Source organism: Geotrypetes seraphini, chromosome 2 (genome assembly GCF_902459505.1).
Source record: "Geotrypetes seraphini chromosome 2, aGeoSer1.1, whole genome shotgun sequence".
Lineage (NCBI taxonomy): Eukaryota > Metazoa > Chordata > Amphibia > Gymnophiona > Dermophiidae > Geotrypetes > Geotrypetes seraphini.
Genome location: NC_047085.1, coordinates 154,526,379 through 154,548,434, shown reverse-complemented (window position 1 = coordinate 154,548,434; position 22,056 = coordinate 154,526,379). Strand labels below are relative to the sequence as shown.

Below are 22,056 nucleotides of genomic sequence, written 5' to 3'. Positions count from 1 at the left end.
AACGCTCCTTGGCGGGAGGCCGGTAGGTCAGTCTCAAAGGCTCTCAGTAGTCCAATGAGGTGTTTGAGGTAGGATGTGAAGGTGAAAGTGTAGCTTTGCATCCTAGAGGCCATCATCGCATTTTGGTATAGTCTCCTGCCGAACTTGTCTAGGGTTCGGCCTTCTCGGCCTGGGGGGACCGCCGCTGAGACCCGGGAGGGGTGGGCCTTTTTTAGGGAGGATTCTACTAACAGCAACTGGTGGGAGAGCTGCGGTTGTTCAAATCCCGGAAAGGGTACTGTGCGGTACTTGGCCTCCATTTTGGAGGGCACGGCTGTGACCATATAGGGGGTCTCCAGGTTCCTGAAGAGAGCCTGTTGGAGTATTGGGTTAGGCGGCAAGCGAAGGGACTCTCTGGGCAGTGATGGCATATCCAGTTCCGCTAGGTATTCTTTAGAGTATCTGGAGTCGGACTGGAGGTCTAAATTCAAAGCGTGGCCCATGTCCTGGACAAAGCGCGAGAAGGATGGTCGGGATGTTCCCGAGGCCCCGTGCGGGGTCGGTGAACGAGACCTCCGTCGGGTGGAGAAGGAAGGGGAGGCTTCCCTCGAGTAGCGAGGTTCCTGCTCCGATCCAAGCTCCGAGGCCGGGGAAGCACTGTGAAAGTGTTCCGGGGTCGTGGTGTTCCGGGGTCGTGGATCTCCGGCGTCTCGAGGAGCCCCTCGGAGACGATGCTGGGGTTCGGGGTACCGATCGATGTCGGATCGGTGACCTCGACCCGAACTCCCTCCGTGAAAGCCCGAGACCTCGGATCGGAGCCCCGGTCCGAGGGGGAGTTCGGAGGATGCGTGGGTTGGAGAGTGATAACTCTGCCACCCTCAGCGGTCCCGTACGAGGTGTAGGTGAACGGCCTCGTAGAGTGGGAGAACCCCGGGCCTTCTTAGAGGTACGGCGGTTCGAGGTTTCTGTCGGTTTGGCCCGACGTTTTGCCCTGTGGCGGTCTGTGGAGGGAGAGCGCCTCGGGTGCCTCGGCGAGGAGTCCGAGGAGGATGAGATGCGGCGAAGTTTGCGCACTTTTCCCCGAGGTGGCTCGACGCGAGGCTCAGGCTGGTCTGGCACATGCGGGGTCGAGGTCGAGGCAGAGGCCGGTTGTAGATGGGCCATTGCAGCGGACAGCTCCGACGAGATCATTGCTCGGAGTAGGTCCTGGAAGACGGGCACGGACAGCATCGAAGGCATGTCCCCTGCCTCGGTGCACTCCACCGGGGGCGACCTCGTATCAGAGTATTCCCGTGTAGTGGAGGCACGGCCCGAAGGCTTGGAGGGCTTCGTCGGGGCTGTAAGCATGGGACTTCCGCCATGCGTCGCCGGTGTCCCCGAGGTTGGTTTCTTCACTGGTACAGAACCTGAAGAGGGAAGAGGGGACTTACCCGGAGCCGAGGCTTTCTGTTGTCCCGAGGACTTCGGAGTCGAGTCTCGAGGCGATGCCGAGGTATTCGGGGCCGAGGTCAAGGCCGAGGCCGGGGCCGACCTCGAGGCCGAGGTAGAGGGTTGGTCTGGGGCGAAAAGATCCGCCATGTGGGCTTTCCTTTGACGGAGGGCCCGGTTCTGGAAAGTAGCGCACTGGGGGCAGGAGTCGGTGGGATGAGCGGCCCCCAGGCAGAGGATGCACCGGCGATGCGGGTCTGTGATGGAAAGAAGCCGCTCGCACCGGGTGCACTTTTTAAAGCCGGTCAAAGGCCGGGACATAGAATCGAAAGTGGCCGCGGCTCGAGTAGCCACGCGGCCACGGGGACCCGGAAGCCTCCGGGTCGATCAAACGAAGCAGGAATCAAGTTGAAGAAGGTAAAACTTTTGCGCACAGCGACTTAAACGATGAAAAAACAAGAAAATCGCGGTGCTAGAAGGCAGTTGGGGCAGAGCCTGAAAAAACACGACTTCTAGGCTCAGCGGAAAATTTTGAACTGGAGACCACGAGGGGATGCACCCCCTAGTGGAGCAGGAAGGCACGCATGTGTGGAGCAGCAGAGCAAACTTAAATCTTCAATCAAGTTTGCTTGAAAATGCTTCCACATCGGGGCTCCGCAGATGACGTCACCCACATGTGAGAATATCATGCCTGCTTGTCCTGGGATAAACTGTATTTGTATTGATTCTTTATAATTAGATAAATGTCTAGCAGATAATTTTAATTTAATGTGGTGTCTTATATACCGCTAAATCACCCAAAGGATTCAAAGCAGTTTAAGATGGACAAAGATGATTCTATTTGATGAATGATTTTGTTGGGAATTAGTATTTAATAATAATAATAATAGTTTTATTTATTCCATCATATCTTTCAGTTCAAGATGGTTTACAACAAGAGAGGTTGCATGAATGAAGCAAAGTTACATCATGAACATGAAGTAGGAGGAAACAAACAAGCGTGTAACGTAGTTATATATAACAGGAGGTAGGAGCATGCCAGAAGATGTAGAGGAATTGTTTAGGGAAGTTAAACAAATTTGTGAAATAAATGAGTTTTCAGTAATCTTCTATATGATTGGTCTAAAAACTCAACTGTTCCTAAAGTATCTAGACAACTGACCCACTCTTCTTCTTTCTCCTCCATAGTGATTCCTCTGTCCTATTAATCTCTTTCTCCTCAACAACGCATTTCCGGTCCTATTAACTCTCCTCTTCCCCCCTCTTAAATTCAATCAATTTGTACCTCACTTAATCTATTGTAAACCGCATAGAACTTAACGGTATTGCGGTATATAAACTGTTATTATTATTGGTATGACAATGAGTTAAGGAGTAAGTCACGTATTGTTCCAGATTCCTGCTTGGAAGGAAAATGTCTTGTCGAGGAATCTTTTGAATTGGCATCCTTTGGAAATCGGAAAGGCGAATAGTAATGTTCTGTGTGAGAAGCAGAGCTTAAACTGCGCTATGTAACTGAAGCCTTTTTAACCTTGACTGTGAGCCCACTAGAGAAGACTGAAGACATTCAGCCATGCCAGCAACATGAACCCTGTGTAATTCAAGATGTATCAGGAAAGCTTCAAGACAAAAGGTGAGTTTTTTTTAAGTCAAGATATGGCATATTTGCAAGAGATTTGTACAAGCTGAATACTATGGACTCAGTCCACATGAAATAATTGGCAGGTGGTCACATGAATTGTTGGCAGTTGGGTACCTGTGTGCAAAAGGTTGCGCTATGCTCCTACCTGGTAGACATTGATAGAATTCTCTAGCACTGTAATCATATGGTTCTGCAAATGAATGAGCAGCCAGCTTCATAAGGACAGCATTTTTTTTTTTTTTTTTTGCTGGTTTGTCTGTCTTTGATGGGCAGGCTTGATGGACCATATAGAAACATATAGGTCTTTATCTGCTGTCATTTACTATGTTATATACAGCTCAGTGAAAGGATCAAGCATATCCTCCTGTTCCAATACACCCCCAAGCACAAAGAGGACAGAAGCTGCAGGAAACAGAAGTGTTAAGAATCCTGATCCCGAGGGCACACCTGTCAGAAGTATGGTACCAAATATGCTTGCCATGTTGGATAACACCCCTTGATGTCAGACAGGAATCAGGAACTGCATGTGCAGAAAAGCCCTGTCTATAGTGTACATGAACTAGCCAGCACTCAAAACCACCTCAGTGACTTAGGGCTCCTTTTACTAAACCGCAGAAGAGCTTCTTACCACGGGCCCACAAGGTAAATGCTCCGACGCTCATTCAATTCCTATGAGTGTCGGAGCATTTACCCCACCGACCCGCATTAAGAAACTCTTCCTCAGTTTAGTAAAACCCAACGTTAATTTGTAGGACATTATTAATAATAATAATACAATTGTGTATAGCTCCAAGAAAAAGAGAGGGAGATGTTACAAATTTACCATAAATTTCTGGTGATGCCCCCTAGTAGCTCATTGGAAAACAGTAAACAATAACAATTTCCTGACTGTTGTCACCTTTAACTTGTAGTTGAAATTTAGCATGGTTCCTGTGCACCAGTTGCATTTAGTGTTTTTTATTTCTAACTCTGAAAGAGGAGGGTTTCACCATTCTTCTCTTGGGTCCAGAAAAGAGGTAAGTTGTGACATCAGCTGACCTCTTAGGTCTTCAAGGGTCAGTTGGTGGATGTAAGATAATAGACATTGAGTGATAGGGTAGAAAAGGTATAGGCAAAAGGTATAGGCCTTGCACTTATACAGTTTGTGAAGTGCCAGCCTGGGCACTACAAAGATGTGAAAGAGTCAGGGATTCTCTCTCAATAATGATGATATTATGCCACCATGCAGCAAGGGGTGCTAGTCAGAGAGAGAAGGAACTACAACCCCCAGGATGAACTAGGCTCAACAGCTTAGGGCTGAGCTACCTGAGTAGAACAGCTGCTGGGTCACAGGGGCAGGACCCAGGCAGACATGAGTATATCTGTTCCAATTTTGAAAGGCATTCAGGGAGATCCCTGGAAGAGAATGGAACTCCCTAGCTTTCCCTTAGATGTGGCTGAGACAGAAGCTCAGGGGAAGCTAACTCCACCTGAGCTGAGAGACTGTACAAGGTGAAACAGTTAATGACAGCTTGGCTGAGGGTATCTGAGTTGTATGTGTGGACCAGCTTTGTTACCTATGGAGGCCCCAGAGGGAACATAGGAGCTAGGGAAGCTGAATGGAAGAACTGACCTGTTTTGCTGATAGAATCTGCTGGAGGTAAGAATCTCCTACATGGAAAACTCGACCTTTATTCTAATGCCTGACCAGAGCAGTGATTGAATGCTGCATAAAACTGTTTCTTGGAACTGTGATAAAGACTGTGTTTGGGGCATGGCAAGATCTACTGAGAATATAAACTGAAATTAGTGAGAAACTTGAAAAGCATAGCTGTTTCTTTGGAAAAGAAACCATTAAGGGCAATTGTTTAATAAATAGTTCTTTTTGTTCTGAACACTACACAGTGTGATATGTGTGTTTATATAAATCCTTTCCTGAGCACCGTGCCCTGTTCTGTCACAAAGGGCAATTCTGGAGTTCTTTTCTATATTTATGGATTTTAGTTTTGCAAACCGCTCAGATCAGGCTATGGTGAGCAGTATATCAAGTTTTTAATAAACATACTGTAAATATACAGAATGCTAGCACATTTACAGGTAAATGTATACTTATGAGGGCTATTAAGTACTATTCTGTAAGGACACATTAAGTGGCATAGCATGTAAATGGAAGGTGGCATTCATGTGGGTAGGGCTGCCACTTACATGGGTAACTTACAAACTACCTCATTAATACAGCCACAGTTATTTCTAGGCCTATGGCTGCTGTAACTGCAGCCGCACATGTAAATGAACCAATCCTGGGTTATGATATTATTCTATAACTGAATCCATGCACCAGAAGCCACTAAAGAATAAGCACTACTGTGTGGCACTGAACCACATAAGAAGGTGCCCACTTATAGAATTGCCTCCTAAAAGCCTTGTGATGCCATGAACTGGGTTACTCAGTTGTGAACCTCAAGGGTACATCACCCCTCCTCAACTGGATTCTTGTCAACAGTTACAGAAGCAGCTTAAATAGGCCAGGAGCTACAAAGGTGAACTGGTAACCCAACAGATTTGTGGACTATGGCCAGCTGACCAACTACTACTACTATTATTTCTATAGCACTACCAGACAAACGTAGTGCTGTATATTAAACACGCAAGAGACTATCCCTGCTCAAAAGAACTTACAATCTAATTATGACAGACATTCAGGACAAATAGTGAATTTATGTATGCTTAGTTATGGAATTACAGAGGGAATGATGAGGTAGAGAGGGCAAGGGACTACAGAGAGAATGGCAATCAATTTTTTTTTGCTTTGCCAGTTGGTAAGGTTAGGATTTAAAAGCAGTTTTGAAGAAGTGGGCCTTAAGCCTGGATTTGAATACCACCAGAGATGGAGCCTGATGTATCGACTCAGGCAGTTTGTTCCAGGTGTGTGGCGCAGCAAGGCACAGAGTCGGGAGCTGGCAATAGAGGAGAAGGAAACAGACAAGAGAGACTTACCTGATGATCGGAGTTCCCAGGGCGGAGTATAGAGAGAGATAAGAAAGGAGAGATACTAAGGAACTGCAGAGTGGATACACTTGTAGTTCATTAAGAAGAGTTTGAACTATATGTGGAAACGGACAAGGAGCCAGTGAAGCGACTTGAGGAGGTGGGTAACGTGAGCATAATGACCCTGGTGGAATATAAGCCATGCAGCATACAATGAGCTAGACCTAAGGGGGAAAATGAAAGAGGATAAATCGGATGCACAAATATGTAAAAAAAAATGGTGTACATACTTGCTTCTATTGGACATGATTTTATATTAGTCCGTGTAAGAAAACTTTTATATGTTAGATTATGTTGTATGACAAACACTGTTAAAAGCCATGATCAATTGTAGCCAGCACCCACCCATGTGAGGGGTTCTTTACTTCTTTACCTAAGGAAACAGTGTGTTGTCTGGGTCACCACTATGTAGCTAACCAAAATCATGCCAATGGCAGAGACTTGGTCCTTCCCCATCCCTTGTTCTCCTCTTTGCTTCTCTCCCTGCTGGCAAGAGGAAACCACACTTATCTGCATTCCCTTTCCAGTCACACAGTTCACATTCCAGTGTGATAGAAACCACACAGCAGATCTTGCAAGAACAGCAAAAGATCTATGGGAGGCACATGGTTCCTAGTACAGTCAGCATTTAAACCACACAGGGAGGAAAAACACTGTTAAGCACTCTTTTCTCCTGCTGACAGGAGGAGGAGAATAGGAGCAGCCAGGAGGGAAACTGGAGTGGGTCAGCTCAGCAGTCCCACCTAGGCCCCACTAAAGAGGAAAAGAATCAAAGTGAAACAGACTAAGATACCCAGGCCAGACCAAATGGGGGAAGGGTGACTACTGGGTTTCTTTCTTCTATCCTATGCCCTGTCCGGAAGAAGGATGTACTCAGGCCCAAAGTCCCATTCACTCTCCTTTTCACCTCCAAGTTACCACACTTCCCAAAAATGACAACAAAAGTTATTTTATAGCAAAAGAATCCTGGAAAATCATCTATAAAAGCAGTATCATATCACACTCAGTTATATAATGTAAACATTCAATTATTATATGGCTGTACACGGAATCTAGATTTTAAAAAATTAAAGGAATACTTTCAAAATCAACCTGGGCATCGCTAACAAAATATATATAACATTAGTCATATTGTTAGTGAGGGGAAAGAGCAATTCAGCATTACTATGTACAATTTTGGGGAGATGCTTTCTCCCCTCCCCTCCCCCCCCCAATGCCCACTACAAACCAGGCCTAGGATAGCTACAAAATAATGTGACGTCATTTTGCATAAACAGAGAGTGATCTAGGGAGGAAAAAACAAAATCTGAAGTTGTTCCTTAGCACAACTGCCAACATTTTTGGCTTTTGGGCTTTACGAGTATGGTTGTTTTTTGTTCATTCAAGGAGTCCTTTTCAGGCTGCTACTGTTATCCTAAAATATTTCCAAAGAATACTGGGGTCCTTTTCCTTACTCTAGCTCCACAATCACTCCAGGAGAAAGAGAAAATCAGTCCCGGGAACAAAAGAAAATAGGGATCCCCTGACAAAAGGAAAGCGTGTATTCTAAGCCGGCCGGACAGCAGGAAAAAAAAAAACCTCCCACAAAACTCCAGACTCTCCCAGTATCATAGTAAAGAGGAAACAAGACCCAACCCCAGGCAAGCAAAATCACTTTCCACCACCCGAATCACACGCAGCACTCTACAACTTTATCTGCCTTTTGTGTCCTCTACTTTTTCTCTTTTAGAAGAGATGAAAAAAAGCTTAGATCCAACTCCTTTCTGTTACTTACCCCAAGCAGACACACTTTCAACTCTCTTATAGCCATCATCTATCTATTCGTAAAAATTCGACATCATTTGAAGGATGAACTGCTGAGTCTCTAATTCCCAAGGCTGTGTACTATGCAATACTCTGGACAAGGAGAAGAGGTCTGATTTCTCAAAACAAACGGAAACCAGCTGGAACTATTTATGGGCAGTTTAGTCACATGGAGTGCAGACTATTCATTTGATGCTTTCTTGTCCAAAAAAAAAAAAAAACCCACCCCACAGCTTCCAGTTCAGCCTATTTAAAGATACATGATGTGGAATAAAAGTACATTATTGTTTGATTAAAAGTAAAAGTAGCGCCTAGTCTGTCACCATCAGGTACAGAAGTCTGAAATCTTTTATATAAATTAAATCTCAGTTTTAAAAAAGTCCAGCATTATAGAATTTGTAAAGAAAATTGAGCCTGGAGTGGGAAGTGGGGAGAGGAACTGAGATTAAAGAATTAGGCCACCTCTGTCACTCTGATTTTCCACCTTCTTTCTCCAGTGCTTCCAAGTTGCCCAGTACCAGGACAGAGGTTTCCGGTCACTCATAAAAAATAGCTACAGTATATTAGGTTGGACTGGCCCATCTAGCAGCCCAATATTGTTTCCAACAGTAGCCAATCCAGGTCACAAGTACTTGGCAAAAACCCAGATAATAGTGACATTCCATGCTACCAATCCCAGGGCAAGGAGTGACTTACCCCATGCCTTTTTCAAAAGCAGACTATGGACTTTTCCTCCAGCAACTTGTCCAAATCTTTTTTAAACCCAGATACGCTAACCACTGTTACCACATCCTCTGGCAATGAGTTCCAAAGCTAACTATTCTTTGAGTGAAAAAAATATTTCTTCCTATTTGATTTATATTTCCATGTAACTTTATTGAGTGTCCCCTAGTCTTTGTAATATTTTAAAGACTAAAAAAAAACAACATCGATTCACTTACACCCATTCTACACTACTCAGGATTTTGTAGATCTCAATCAGATTCCCCCTTTAAAAACCATCTCTTTTTTTCAAACAGAAGAGCCCTACGAGTGCTGAAAAGTTCTCAGCCCAACCAACTAACTAAATTCTAAGCATTATTTTGTTGTTTTATTTTGCAAAGTGCTAATTTGCAGAATCGTAATGCTATGTTTTTGACATTGTTTCAGATTACTGATTGAACCACATCAATGAAAAGTGTGGAATTTTTAAGTGTGGAACTCCAAACCATCATTAAGTGCCTATTCCTGCAGAAGAAAACTCCAAAGGAAATCCATGAATATATGTTGCAAACATTTTTTCATAATTTTTTAATATATATTTTATTTATGATTATGCAAATACAGTAAAACCTTAGTTTGTGAGCATAATTCGTTCTGAAAACATGCTTGTAATCCAAAATACTCATATATCAAAACAAATTTCCCCATAAGAAATAATGGAAACTCAGACGATTCGTTCCACAGCCCAAAAACTTTAATACAAAATACTGTATGTATTTGTATTGCAAAACCTCACTTGTTTAGAATAGTCACTATATTCCCGCATGGTCAGAGAGAGAAGAACCATCGGCTCATTTGCATCCTTAGTAGAAAATGTGTGCTTTTATCTTATATTCCCAAATATGTATATTTAGTTTTGTTGGAGGTAAATTATTTAAGTTTGCTTTAATTATTGCCTGACCCAAGAGATTATTAATTCTGAGGGACTTAAAGTAAAAATGATATGGTTTTATAATTCTGTTTGGAGTTAAAGTATATTAATTTTATGGATTTAAAAGTGAATTTCTGATGTGGTCTTTGAGCCAGCACAGCCATCTATCTGTTCAGAAAAGTGTTAAATGCACCCATTCAATGGAGAACAAAAAAGACAGCCAGGGTGGATACCAGTGATACTACACCATAATAGAAGGTGTATCAGTAGAATAGGATGTAGGCCAGCATCTCTTCACACCAAATTCATCTCTTGCCTACTCCAGTCTGCAAGAACAATAGAAGCTCATCACACCATTTTAAGCTGCTCAAAGAAGATTCAATCAGGAACAGAGAAAAAGGCTGGACTGCTATGCATCATGGGTCCAGAAAATTTAATCATGGCATCCACCTAGGATTCTATTTTTAGAACAGGTCTCAACCCTATAAATATGAGGTGAAATCCTTTCTCACAACGCTCTCTCTCTTTCTCTGGAACCAGCCCTGGATCAAGCTGCAACACCCTGATCACCATGCTGCAACATCATTCTCTCTCTGCAACCATGTGCTTCTAGACCATGTGCTTGTCCCTACCATGCGACCTCTTCTCCATTTTAAGGACTATTCACATCATGAGTAACTTTTTGAATCCAGATAAATTGATCCTGCTGCTTTAATAATAATTTTGTCTAGTGTATCCTATTATCTGTGCTTACAAATCCTATCTGTAACTGCTTTACCTGCTTTATTTTAATTTTATGCTTAATCTTGCTTGGTGAGAAATAAAATTCTAGTTTGTTTGCAAATGCTTTGAATCCTGGTCTTTTTAACTTAATACATTATTATTATAGAGCTAAATTCTAATCAAGCAAGCTAATTTTCCCCATATTGATATTTCTTTAAAAGTTATATCCCTCTCTTTGAGAGGGTGTATAGTTTATTGGTTGAGTTCCATCCATTTAATAATTTTGTAACACCAGAAGCAGGTGTTGGATCTATGAATCGCTTGATGATCTGCTGCTGTGGAGTGGAAGTTTGGCTGACAGAAATTCCAGCCTTCACCACTCCTTTCTGCTTTGTGTAAGGCATAATTAAAAAAAGTAAAAAAGATAGTGTTCAACCTTCGAGATGACTGTGTTTCTGCTCATGTCGCCATCTTGACTCCATCCACCTATGTTGCAGACATTAAGTGACAAATGTCCATCATACTCTACAGTGAAAAAGTGGTGTGCAATCTTTCAGCATGGAGGTCGAGACTGAAGATGCAGCAAGTTCTGGGAGGCCTCAAAGGTGTCAACTCCTGAAATTGTTGACCATATCCATGACCTGATTTTGGCAAATTGGCAACTATTTGCTAAAAGAATTGCTGAGACACTACAGATATCTAGGGAATGTATTGCATGTATAATCCACAAGCAGCGGATATGTAGAAGCTGTCAGCCAAGTGGGTGCCCAAATGTCTGAATGCTGACAAGAAACAACATCGGGTAGACACTTCCAAATTAATTTTGCAGCATTTTCAGTGAGCTGATGCCAACGTTTTGGAATGACTAGTTATTGTTGAAGAAACATGGTTATACCACTATGATCCTGAGACAAAATAACAGTCCATGCAATGGCAGCACTCGGGTTCTCTAAGGCCAAAGAAATTCAAGACCCAAAAGTTAGCAGGAAAGATTATGGCCACAGTGTTTTGGGATCAAGAAGGTGTTGTAATGACTATCTTCCAAGGGGTCAAACAGTTAATGCAGAATACTACTGTAACTTGCTGTGCCGATTAAAGGAGGTATTGAAAGAAAAAAGGAGAGGGAAGCTATGGAAAGGAGTTCTCTTTTTGCTAGACAATGCACCTGCTCACAAGACTGGCAAAACGATGGATGTTTTGATGCAGTTGCAGTTTCAGTGAATTGACCATCCACCCTACTCACCAGATCTTGCTCCATATGACTATTTTCTGTTTCCAAACCTTAAAAAGAGTTTGAAAGGGTGACAATTTTCAAATGATTTGGAGGTGATTGCAGCAATGGAGCAATATTTCAGTGACCAGACATCAGAGTAATTTTTGAAGGGTTATAGAAACTTCAGACATGATGTGCCAAGTGTGTTGAACTTAGGGGTGAAAGTGGGGAAGTGACGTCACTGACCTGAATGGATGGCTGAGTATGTTGCTCCGTATGCCTCCCGATTAAATTGTTTCCCATCAGAGGTTAATCGGGGCAAAACTGACCTCAAAAGACACAGATTAGATAAAGGAAGAGTTATCTTTGTGACCGGTGGCAACAGATGTTTATCTCACGACGCAAAACACTTTGCTTACACGACACAAAACACTTTGCTTACTCTTCCAGCAGACAGGAGGGCTCCAAAATGGCAGCTCGAGAGGCTCAATAGGAAGCAGTTGTGGGGCCCAACATAGGCCCGAGTATGAACCTCGCTCCCCGAATATGAACCTTGCTCCACTAACCCCAACTGGACCCGATGGAAGAGGTCTGAGTGATATTGCTCGAGATTCGCACAGATATTAAGTCCAAGAGGAGCTCACCATTCTGGCGGAAAATCTCAGAGGAGAAATATCAGAATTGGGCCAGCGGGTGAGCGATGCAGAAGAGCAGCATGAACATGTGGAGCTGACTGACTCTCGTTCGAAGGACCTGATGACGCATCAAAGTTTTGTCCTCAACAAACTGGAGGATTTAGAAAATAAAAGCTGCCGGCTAACCTACGGATCTGTGGGGTCCCAAAGCTTGTAGACTATACGAACTGTGCACGGATAGTACAAGCAATAGCAAGTAAACTATTGTCAGATGCCTCCACGACTGTTCCCCCAGAGGAAGTACGATTAGAACTAGTACATTGGGTTATGTCTGCCCCACAAGGTAATAAACCTCCCGACGACATAGCATGCTTTACAGAATATAAGCTCAAAGAAGTGATTATGAAGACCACCTTCAATGGGTCTTGTATGATTTCAAAATCTATCAGGATTTAGCCTCAGTCACCTTGCACAGGCGAGCAGAATTTAAGCTTTTTGCAGTACCAAAAGGAAAAAATAAAATAAAATACAGATGGTGCCACCCATTTGCGCTGCTTTTCTATTTAGAGGGAAAGCTATATACTGTGCGCTCTTCGGAGTAGGCCGCCTGGATATTTCCTGCTGAGAGATTTTTGCCTGAGACTATACCATCGGGGGAGCGGCAGATGAGATCTCATCTGGCAAGTTCCCGGATTCCAAAATTCCAGATGGCAGCGGGTGGCGCGAATGGGAGGTCGGCTGACCCGATAGTCCACTGGAGAAAAGCCACTGGGGAGGCTTCCTGCAACTGAAATAGCAAGTCAACGTGACTTCAGGAGAGGACTTGATTTTTTTTTTTCCCAAATATATTTTATTGCTTTTTAAAGGAAACACAAACTCACAGAAATGCAAAGGTGTACAACAATGTAGAGTGAATACCAATATCCATCCCAACTTCACCATATACCAGATCTGTCCCCCCCTTCCCACCCTCAATCCCCAATCCCTACTGAAACAAAACACACATTCAATCCAGTGCAGTCCCTTCAGATAAATTCAAACATTCAATATATGACTACGTGCTCTAGGCGTTAAAGTGTCCCAAAAAGGTGTCCAACAAGTGCAAAATGACCGTCCCTGAGCAGTGTCCAAAGATGGAAAACAGAGCCTCTCCATAGAAGCTTGGTGAATCATTAACGTATGCCAGCGAGAGAGTGTCGGAGAATCTGCAGTAATCCAGCAGAGCAAAATCGCCTTTTTCCCCAACAATACCGCTCTTGACAGAAAGCTTCGAAATCCCTTCGGTGCAGACAGGGGAACACAATCCAATGTAAATAGCATTATCGGAGCTAGTGTAAAGTTGTAAGTCCACATGGTTTGAATATGCACGTTGAGCTGATGCCAAAAGGCAGTAATCCTGGTACAAGACCAGAACTGGTGACCCAAAGTAGAGGGTGATTGGAGACATTTGAGACATTGGTCAGATGAGCACATTTTAGCACGAAATTGGTAGGAAGTAGACCTGTAGAGCCTGTGCAGAAATTTGTAATTGAGTTCAAACAAAAGCACGTTATGAGTCACCCGGGCCGCTCGAAATGTCCCCCTGCGGATCATAGAAGCAGTCACCTCACAAGGAAAGTCCTGAGTCCATCGGAAAGCTATATAGTCATAAGATGGTTCACCCAATTGTTCCTGAAGGTGACGATGATGAAATCGCAATGGAATTGGTACCTGAGCTGATAAACTCAACGCCTCAGAGAGGGATTCCATACAACGATCAGTGAGGGAAGCACGCGGCAAGGAGTTCACATAAGAAGAAAGCTGAAGGTAAGAAAGCCAGTCTGTGGGCCTCCAACCATGGTCGCGTTGAAGTTCCTCAAACGTTTTCAGGGAACCCGAGGAATGGACCAGTTGAAACACATATTGATTAGAGCATGAAGTCCACACCCCAGATGACACTGGGTCCAGTCCCGCTTTGAATGCTCCGTTGCCCCGTAAAGGTAAGTAAGGAGTCACTGGAACGAGATCTGAAGTTGATGACACAGTACTTTCCAAAGACGTCTCAAAGGCATGAGGAAGAGATCCCGTGCAGAGGAAGTCCGCTTTGGTAAAGTAGGAACATGAAGCAAATAACTAAAATGGTAAGGTGCACAAAGTAAAAGTTCCTGAGCAGAGGCAGAAAAATGTCCAGTGCCTCGAAACCAATCATTCAAATGTCTCATCTGACACGCCCAAGACAGCAACCTAAGATTGCGGAGACCAAATCCACCTCGATCCCAAGGGCGGGCCAGATGAGACAAGGATAAACGAGCTCTCCTCCCATTCCACAAAAACTTTTGTAAACTCTTCCCAAGCAATTTATCATGCTGAGCAGACTGTAAAACAGGGATCATTTGGAATACATAGAGCCATTGAAGCACCAGCACCATGTTGTACAATGCTATTTTACCCATTAAAGATAGTGGATAGACCCTCCAATTCTTCAATTTTTGAACCGTTGTTAGAATCAGAGGGTCTATGTTGAGGGAGTACAATTGAGTGGGATCTGAAGAAATCAATATACCCAGGTATGTAATGTGACCTGTCGCCCATACTAGAGGAAAGGTACCCCGCCATTGCGTCCGCACCTCCGGGGTCAAGGGCAATACCATTGATTTTGATTTATTCAGCATCATACCTGAGTACATACTAAATTCGTCTAGCATGTCTAATGCCCTGGGGAGAGAGGTATTAAGAGATCCTAAAGTTAATAATAGATCGTTAGCATAAGCCAATACTCGTAGTTGGGAATCCCCCTCTGGCATGCCCTGCAAGACATCATCCCGTAGGATGGTACGCAGTAAGGGGTCTAAATACAGTAAGAAAAGCAAAGGGCTGCCTTGACGCGTACCACACGCTATCTTAAATATAGGTGAACGGGTACCATTTACCAAAAGAGGACTTGATTTTTGACGACTTTTCATGGTAATAGCTGCAAGAGAGGGGATAAGGCCAGGAGTTTTGCTGGCCACCCCCAGTAGTGGATTGGGCGCATAAGAATGCCCATTTTGGCTGATATTTCTTTATGTTTATAGATATAGTTCAATGTGGTCAATGTGTTTTCATTGGTTATGAGATTGGGAAAACGTTAGTAGAGAATGTGTTCTCTTTTTTTGCATGATGGGAGGCATGGGGATGAGTCATTTCTCCCTTGAAAGGTGGGCCTTGATAACTAAGGGGCCCAGTGATACAGATGGGATGGGGGAGGAAAGGGAGAACAGGTGAGTGTGAGGTTGGCGGAGGATGGGGAACTGGAGGAGATGGAGAGGCTGGGGGTCTATGAAGGGCTGGGGTCAGAAGGTCTTCTTTTCTTGGTGGGTAGGATGGCTTTGCCTGGGGGGGTAAGATGGCTCCTCTTTTAGTGAAGGGGTTTAGTTAAATGGTCCAACTTAGGGGCAACCTGAACTTCCTGACTCTTAATGTCGGGAGTTTAAATGTAGCGACCAAGCGGCATCTCCTGTTTAAGGAACTCATGCGTCTCAAGGCTACAATAGTTTTTATCCAAGAAATGCACTTCCTAGTTAAACATGAACATCTTCTACATCATGTAAAGTTTCTAGAGATCTATTTGGCATTTAATAGATTGAACAAAAAAATGAGGAGAGTGGGGATTTTGTTAGAAAATACGATACCATACCAGATCCTTCAGGTAGAGTGGGACCCAGAGGGGCGATGTCTCCTGTTATAGTTAAGTTGGGTGAAATAGTTTATACATTGGCCAATATATATACCCCAAACGAGGGTCAGAGGGATTTCTATGACTGTTGGGAGTCCCTCTTACAGAGAACAGCACAGGGGATACTTTTAATAGGAGGGGACTTCAATTTGACCCTCAACCCTGTGCAGGATAATTCCTCTGCAAAAGTGCTCTATGCACTAAAGGATAGGGACCGCCTTCAGCCTCTTCTACGCCACTGGGGCTTAACTGATTTATGGCTCTATAAACACCCTGATAATGACTATACTTATTTCTCCCCTCTGCATGGATCTTACTCTGGGACAGATCTATGGCTGGGAGAGGCTTCTGTCCTCCATAGTTTGCAATCTTGCTGAATAGCTAGTAGCTTTTATTCGGATCATGCCCCGGTCCTTTTCATCTTTAGAGGAGGACTAGAACAGAGACTTAGACCTCCTTGGTGTCTTAGTTATGCCTTACTTTCGTGGTATGAATAATGCTTAGGTCGTCCCTTTTATTATTTTTTTAACCTGCTTTGATCTGTATTAAGCCTATGTGTTATATTAAATTTGTAATAAACAAAAGGAGGGGACACGCAGGTATAACCTAACCTTCTCTACGAGTCACTAACCTTCCGAATTTGAATTCAACCTCACGGTGCAAGTTAGAGGTACATAAATTTGCCGGGAGTAAGTCTGGTACGTCTCCTGATCACTCGGCTGGCCCTTCGAGTGGAGGTAAGATGACAGCGGCTGAAGATGGAGAGGCTGCACCACGTGGCGGTAATTCAGCAAAAGTATCAGAGGATGGGGTTTCAACTGTGTCTGCTCTGGAGAGTCTTATGGAGCTGATGAGAGCCATTAAAATGGAGCTGCAGTCATTCCAGGCAGATATCACCCAGGAAGTACAAGATCTGTGGAATGAAATGGTGGAGCTCAGTAATAAGCAGGATGAGATGGCAGACCAGATGAACACAGTGGCGGAGGACCTGATTGATGCTCAGCAACAGTTGGTAGGGTTGAGCATATTGGATGAGGTCCTCTGGGATAAGATAGAGGACCTCAAGAACAGATCCCACCATTTTAATTTGCAGCAGCAAGTGACCAGTGATATATGTATGGACCTATTGCAGTTGGCATGTAGTGGAGGGAATGTGCCTCCAGAGCTTGGACTGGAGCGGGCGCATCGGGCATTGGGACGCCCACCTAACAAATGAAAGATTAGGTTTTTTACCTCTGCTAATCTTCCTTCTTGTAGATCTCCTCTGGAGGCTGAACTAGTGGGTAGTGCATCTCTTCCAGCCTTGGCTGCAGAACTTAAAAATAAAATCAACCCCCTCTGCGAGGTCACCTATGCGGCCACTCCCCTTGAAGTTCAGCAGGTAGCAAAGCCAGGAGTATCTAATACAAAAAGGAAATACAAGAAAAAGAGAGGGGGGAGTAGGGACTCCCGCTACAAATCAATGCTGCTCATGATAACCAAATACATAATCAACAACCGCCAAAAAAAAGGCCAAGTAAGGATAATAAGAAATTGAAACATTTCACACCTGCAAAACTGAGGAACAGGTCACTAAAGAAGACACAGCCTAAAGAGCAAAAGGGGCACCACCACCCCAGGAACCTTAAAACCCCATAAGCTTATATAAAAAGACACTCAGGGAAATTTTAGTGAGACTGGTCAAAGAGAGAAAGCCAACTTAACAGTTACTGGCAGGCGACCTGCAAATTGGACAAACCAGATGGGCGGGAGTTCAGCCTCCAGAGGAAATCTACAAGAAGAAAGATTAGCAGAGGTAAAAAACCTAATCTTTAATTCTTGTACAATTCCTCTGGAGGCTGAACTAGCGGGAAATATCAAAGCAGTCCCATATCTCGGAGGGGACCAATGAGCCCACCACCAGAACAGAAAGGCCAAAGGCTGCATCACCCATAGCTGTCACATCAAGCCGGTAAAATCCGGAAAAAGTATGAAGGGAAACCCACATGACCGCCCAACAAATCTCCTCAGGCGAGACCACATGAGAGTGAGCTCACGAGGATGCCCTTCCTCTGGTAGAGTGAGCGCTCATCCCAAGTGGAGGCTGCTTCCCCGCCGCCACATGGGCTGCAGAAATGCCCGCACGTATCCAATGCGAGAAGGGGAGAGTGTGGCGCAGTGGTTAAAGCTACAGCCTCATCACCCTGAGGAAGTAGGTTCAAACCCATGCTGCTCCTTGTGACCCTGGATAAGTCACTTAATCCCCCCATTGCCCCAGGTACATTAGATAGATTGTGAGCCCATCTTGACAGACATGGAAAATGCTTGAGTACCTGAATAAATTAATGTAAACCGTTCTGAGCTCACTTGGGAGAACGGTATAGAAAATTGAATAAATAAATAAAGATAGCTTTGGAAGCAGGCCGACCCCGGCACACGGGGCCCACCAGGACAAACAGATGGTCCAACAGATAGAAATCGTTAGTAGCTTCAAGGTATCTCAAAAGGAGACGCCACACCTCCAGAGACCGCAAAACACAGGTCTTAGACTTGGAACCCGACAGAACAAAAGTGGGTAGCCGAACACCTGATTGATGTGGACTGCTGACCCCATGTGCAGAAGAAGAGAAGACACGGTCCTCAAAACAACCGCAGACTCCATGATGCAGAGAAAAGGATCCCTGCATGATATAGCTCTGACAGACCCTGAGCAGAAGCGACCATAACAAGGAAAGCGGTCTTGACAGCAAAATTTCTCGGAGAAATCCCATCCAGGGGTTCATAGATCAGATGAGCCAGTGAGTGGAGAACGAGACTCGGATCCCACGGAGGACAAGGCAATCGCAAGGGAGGCCGCAGCCTCCCTGCCCCCCCCCCATAAGAAGCGTACAAAATCTTGGGGAAGATGCCAAAAAAACCCCGAGCGAAGAGGGACCCGAACACGACAGTCCCGCAATGGGGACCCAGAAGAAGAAACCGCCAGACCCTTCCTGAGGCCAGCCCACAGGAAGGCCAGAACATGCGCCACCGAGGGGGGAGTGACAAGATGGCGGCAGTGAGTGAGTCGCAGTGAAGCGGTGTAAGAAGATCGGGACGTTTGCCGGACGTTTGAAGGAGCTTTTTTCCTCTTACCTCTCTTTTGAGTGCAATGCCGCCGAAAAGGAAAGGGGTGTTGAGGGCTGTTCCCTCGCCAGCCCTCTCTTTGACACCCATGCAGCAAACTATCCAGCAAACGGTAGAACGCTTCTTTACGACTCAATCGACGGCAACCTGAGTTATCGGAGGAGGTGACCCGGTTTTGGGAGAAGGTGGTGGAGAGCTTTTCTCCCTTTCGGGGAGTGAAATATCTCTGTCCCTTCCGGATCCTTTCGTCCCCGGGTGTCCTGCTACAGCCGGGACTCAGCAGCGGGAGAAACATGACCCCGGAAGGGAAATCATGGGACTGCCCGGTGAGGGCGCTGGACCGGAACGAGCAAGTGCAGGGAAGCTGAAAGAACCAACAATCAGCATATCTACACCTACACCATCGGAGGCTTCCTTGGGAGATATCTGGGTGCTTCTGCAACGTATGGAGGCTTCTATGGCTAAAAATACTGAGGAGGTAACAAATATCAACTTTAAAATTGATATTTTGACTAAATCTATTGACTCAGTTAAACTGGATTTCTCAAACCAAAACAAACAGATACAGGGGGATATACAACAGCTTCAAATGTTTAAAACAGCAATAATTAAAGATAATTCCTCTATACATAGGAAATTAGAGCAATTTGAAAATTATAATAGGAGATTGAATCTTCGTATATTGAATTTCCCAATTTCATCTGTTACTCCGCCTATTGATTTCTTCAAAAGATATTTGATTGAAAATTTGGGAATTTCTCCTGAAAATATTCCTCCTTTAAATAAGATTTATTATTTGCCAAACAAAAAATTTCCTCAGGAAAAAAATGCTGAACAAGAGAAAAATAATGGACAAGAGGAACAGATTGACTTTGCCAATGTTACTGCTCTTTTGGAACAAACCTTGAACCCAGATACTGCAAGATCTACACTTCTAATATCTTTTGTTTTTGAGTAAGATTTAAATATGATCTTAAGATTATACTTTAAAAATTCTCAAAAATTATTTGGGGCACAACGTATTTGGATTTATCCGGATGTCTCTAAAGTGACTCAGGAGCGAACAGTGGCGTACCTAGGGGGGGGCGGGGGGGCGGGCCGCCCCGGGTACCAGCCCTAAGGGGGTGTTCCCGGCCTTGCCGTTCAGTCCCCCGCCACCCCCGAAGGACCGCTCGCCCCACTGACCTTCCTGCACCACCTGTGAAGCAGCCCGCAGCAGGATCGCGAAGTCAGCGTCAGCATCCCTGCGCTGCTTCCTGCGCTGCGATCCCGCCCCTCCTCTGACGTCAGAGGAGGGGCGGGACCGTGGCGCAGGAAGCAGCGCAGGGATCGCTGACGCTGACTTTGCGATCCTGCTGCGGCTGCTTCATAGGTGGTGCGGGGAGGCCAGGGGGGCGAGCGGTCCTTCGGGGTGGGTCGGGGCATCAGGCCTTCAGGGTGGGGCGGGCGGGCAGGCAAGCAGGCTTTCAAGGGGGAGGGGGTGACAGGCAGGCAGGCAGGCCTTCAAGGGGGGGACAGGCCTACAAGGGGGGGAGAAGCTACAAGGGGGTGGTACAAGCCTTCAAGTGGGGGACAGGCCTTCGGGGGGGGGGGTGCAGACCTTCAAGGGAGTGCAGGCCTTCGAGGGGGGTGGTGCAGGCCTTCAAGGGGGTGCAGGCCTTCAAGGGGGGACAGGCCTTCAAGGGGGGAAAGGCAGGCAGGCAGGCCTTCAAGGGGGGACAGGCCTACAAGGGGGGGGAGAAGCTACAAGGGGGTGGGACAGGCCTTCAAGTGGGGGACAGGCCTTCGGGGGGGTGCAGGCCTTCGGGGGGTGCAGACCTTCAAGGGGGGGACAGGCAGGCAGGCCTTCAAGGGGGGGACAGGCCTACAAGGGGAAGGGACAGGCCTTCAAAGGGGGTGCAGGCCTTCAAGGTGGGACAGGCAGACCTTTAAGGGGGGACAGGCCTTTGGGGGGGGACCATGATTTAGAAGTACACGGAGGGAAGGGGGTGTTCAAAGAGACATGCATATGCCAAACTTTGGGGGGGGGGAAGAAATAATGGGTCTGAAAATAGAGGAGAGGGAGAGAGATGATGGACCATGGGATTTAGGGAGGGAAGGAACAGAAAGGGAGAGAAATTGGACACAAGGGATGGTGTGGAGGATGGATAGAGATACTGGATAGGAGGGTAATTAGGAAAAGAAACGGAGAGATGGTGGACTCTGGGATGGTGGGGAAGGAGGGAGAGATGCCGGATGAAAGGGTATTTAAGAAAAGGTGGATCTGTGGAGGGAGATGAAAAAAAGGAAAGATACCAGACTTCCTGGGAAGGGAAGGGAAATGGAAAGGGAGGACAGAGTTGGCAGATGGATGGTTAGCATGCAGAAAGAAGGAGACCCTGGCAAGCAAGTTATCAGAAGAAAACCAGAGCCTTGGACCAACAAGATTTGAAATATAACCAGACAACAAAAGGTAGAAAAATTAATTTTATTTTCTGTTTTGTGATTATAATATGTCAGATTTGAAATGTGTATCCTGCCAGAGCTGGTGTTGGACTGCAAACGTGAGCTAGGATTTAACAGAAAGAGGAAAAGTCCTTTTTGTTTCTTTATTTTATTTACACCACAGCGCCAGTGTGGTTAGGAGAAGCCAAAGGGGGTGAAAAAGCTATAAAACCCACCAGGAGTTTTGAAAAAAATCACCCAACTGGGCAGGAAAATCGAATTGAAAAACCAATTCAATAGGGCTGAATCGAATCAAAATTTTTTTTTCCTGTATCTGGCAGCATTAGTTTGCGCTACTGTCTTAGACTTTAGGACCTGGGATTGGGGAGAGATGGCATCCTCAGTACTTTATAATGCAAGTGAAACGAGGATTTGGTCAGACTTTTGAAGGGTCTGCAGAAAAAAAATATTGTATAGGCCGGGGACATGAGACAGCAGGAAATGGGAACTTTTCTTCCTTCTATTTTTGTGAATGGAAAGGCTGAGGATGTCAGAGAGGTCATTTAAAATATGTGCTTTATAAGAAAATATAATAATGTGTTTTATAAAGTTTATAGCATAGCTGGCCTACCCAGTGAGGTGTTCCTAGTGGTGATGGTGGCAGCGTGTCAATGTGTTGAGAGGAAGAGGTGGTCTGGGAAATTCTGCTGAGCAAACTCCGGGCCCATTTCCACCCCCCAGTTAGTCCACTCC

At 45.2% G+C, this 22,056-nt stretch overlaps 2 protein-coding genes across 6 annotated transcripts in view; one reads left to right on the top strand and one right to left on the bottom strand.

Annotated features, from left to right (window-relative positions):
- Positions 1 to 12,361, bottom strand: part of RAB31 (RAB31, member RAS oncogene family) — a 138,381-nt gene extending 126,020 nt beyond the window's left edge. Inside the window, exons 1-2 of one of the 4 annotated variants that reach the window (XM_033934072.1) lie at positions 11,891 to 12,081; positions 11,695 to 11,777 (exon numbers count right to left, since the gene is read on the bottom strand). In XM_033934072.1, coding sequence (XP_033789963.1) covers positions 11,695 to 11,751 — 57 coding nt within the window. In that variant the 5' untranslated portion in view covers positions 11,752 to 11,777; positions 11,891 to 12,081. The other 3 variants (XM_033934074.1, XM_033934071.1, XM_033934073.1) reach the window with 3 other exon arrangements.
- A 34-nt stretch (positions 12,362 to 12,395) lies between these two features.
- The window catches only part of PPP4R1 (protein phosphatase 4 regulatory subunit 1), a 354,086-nt gene continuing 344,425 nt past the window's right edge, over positions 12,396 to 22,056 (top strand). For both annotated transcript variants that reach the window (XM_033934064.1, XM_033934063.1), the window contains exon 1: positions 12,396 to 12,426. In XM_033934064.1, the coding sequence (XP_033789955.1) occupies positions 12,411 to 12,426 (16 nt within the window). In that variant the 5' untranslated portion in view covers positions 12,396 to 12,410. The remainder of the gene's footprint in view (positions 12,427 to 22,056) is intronic.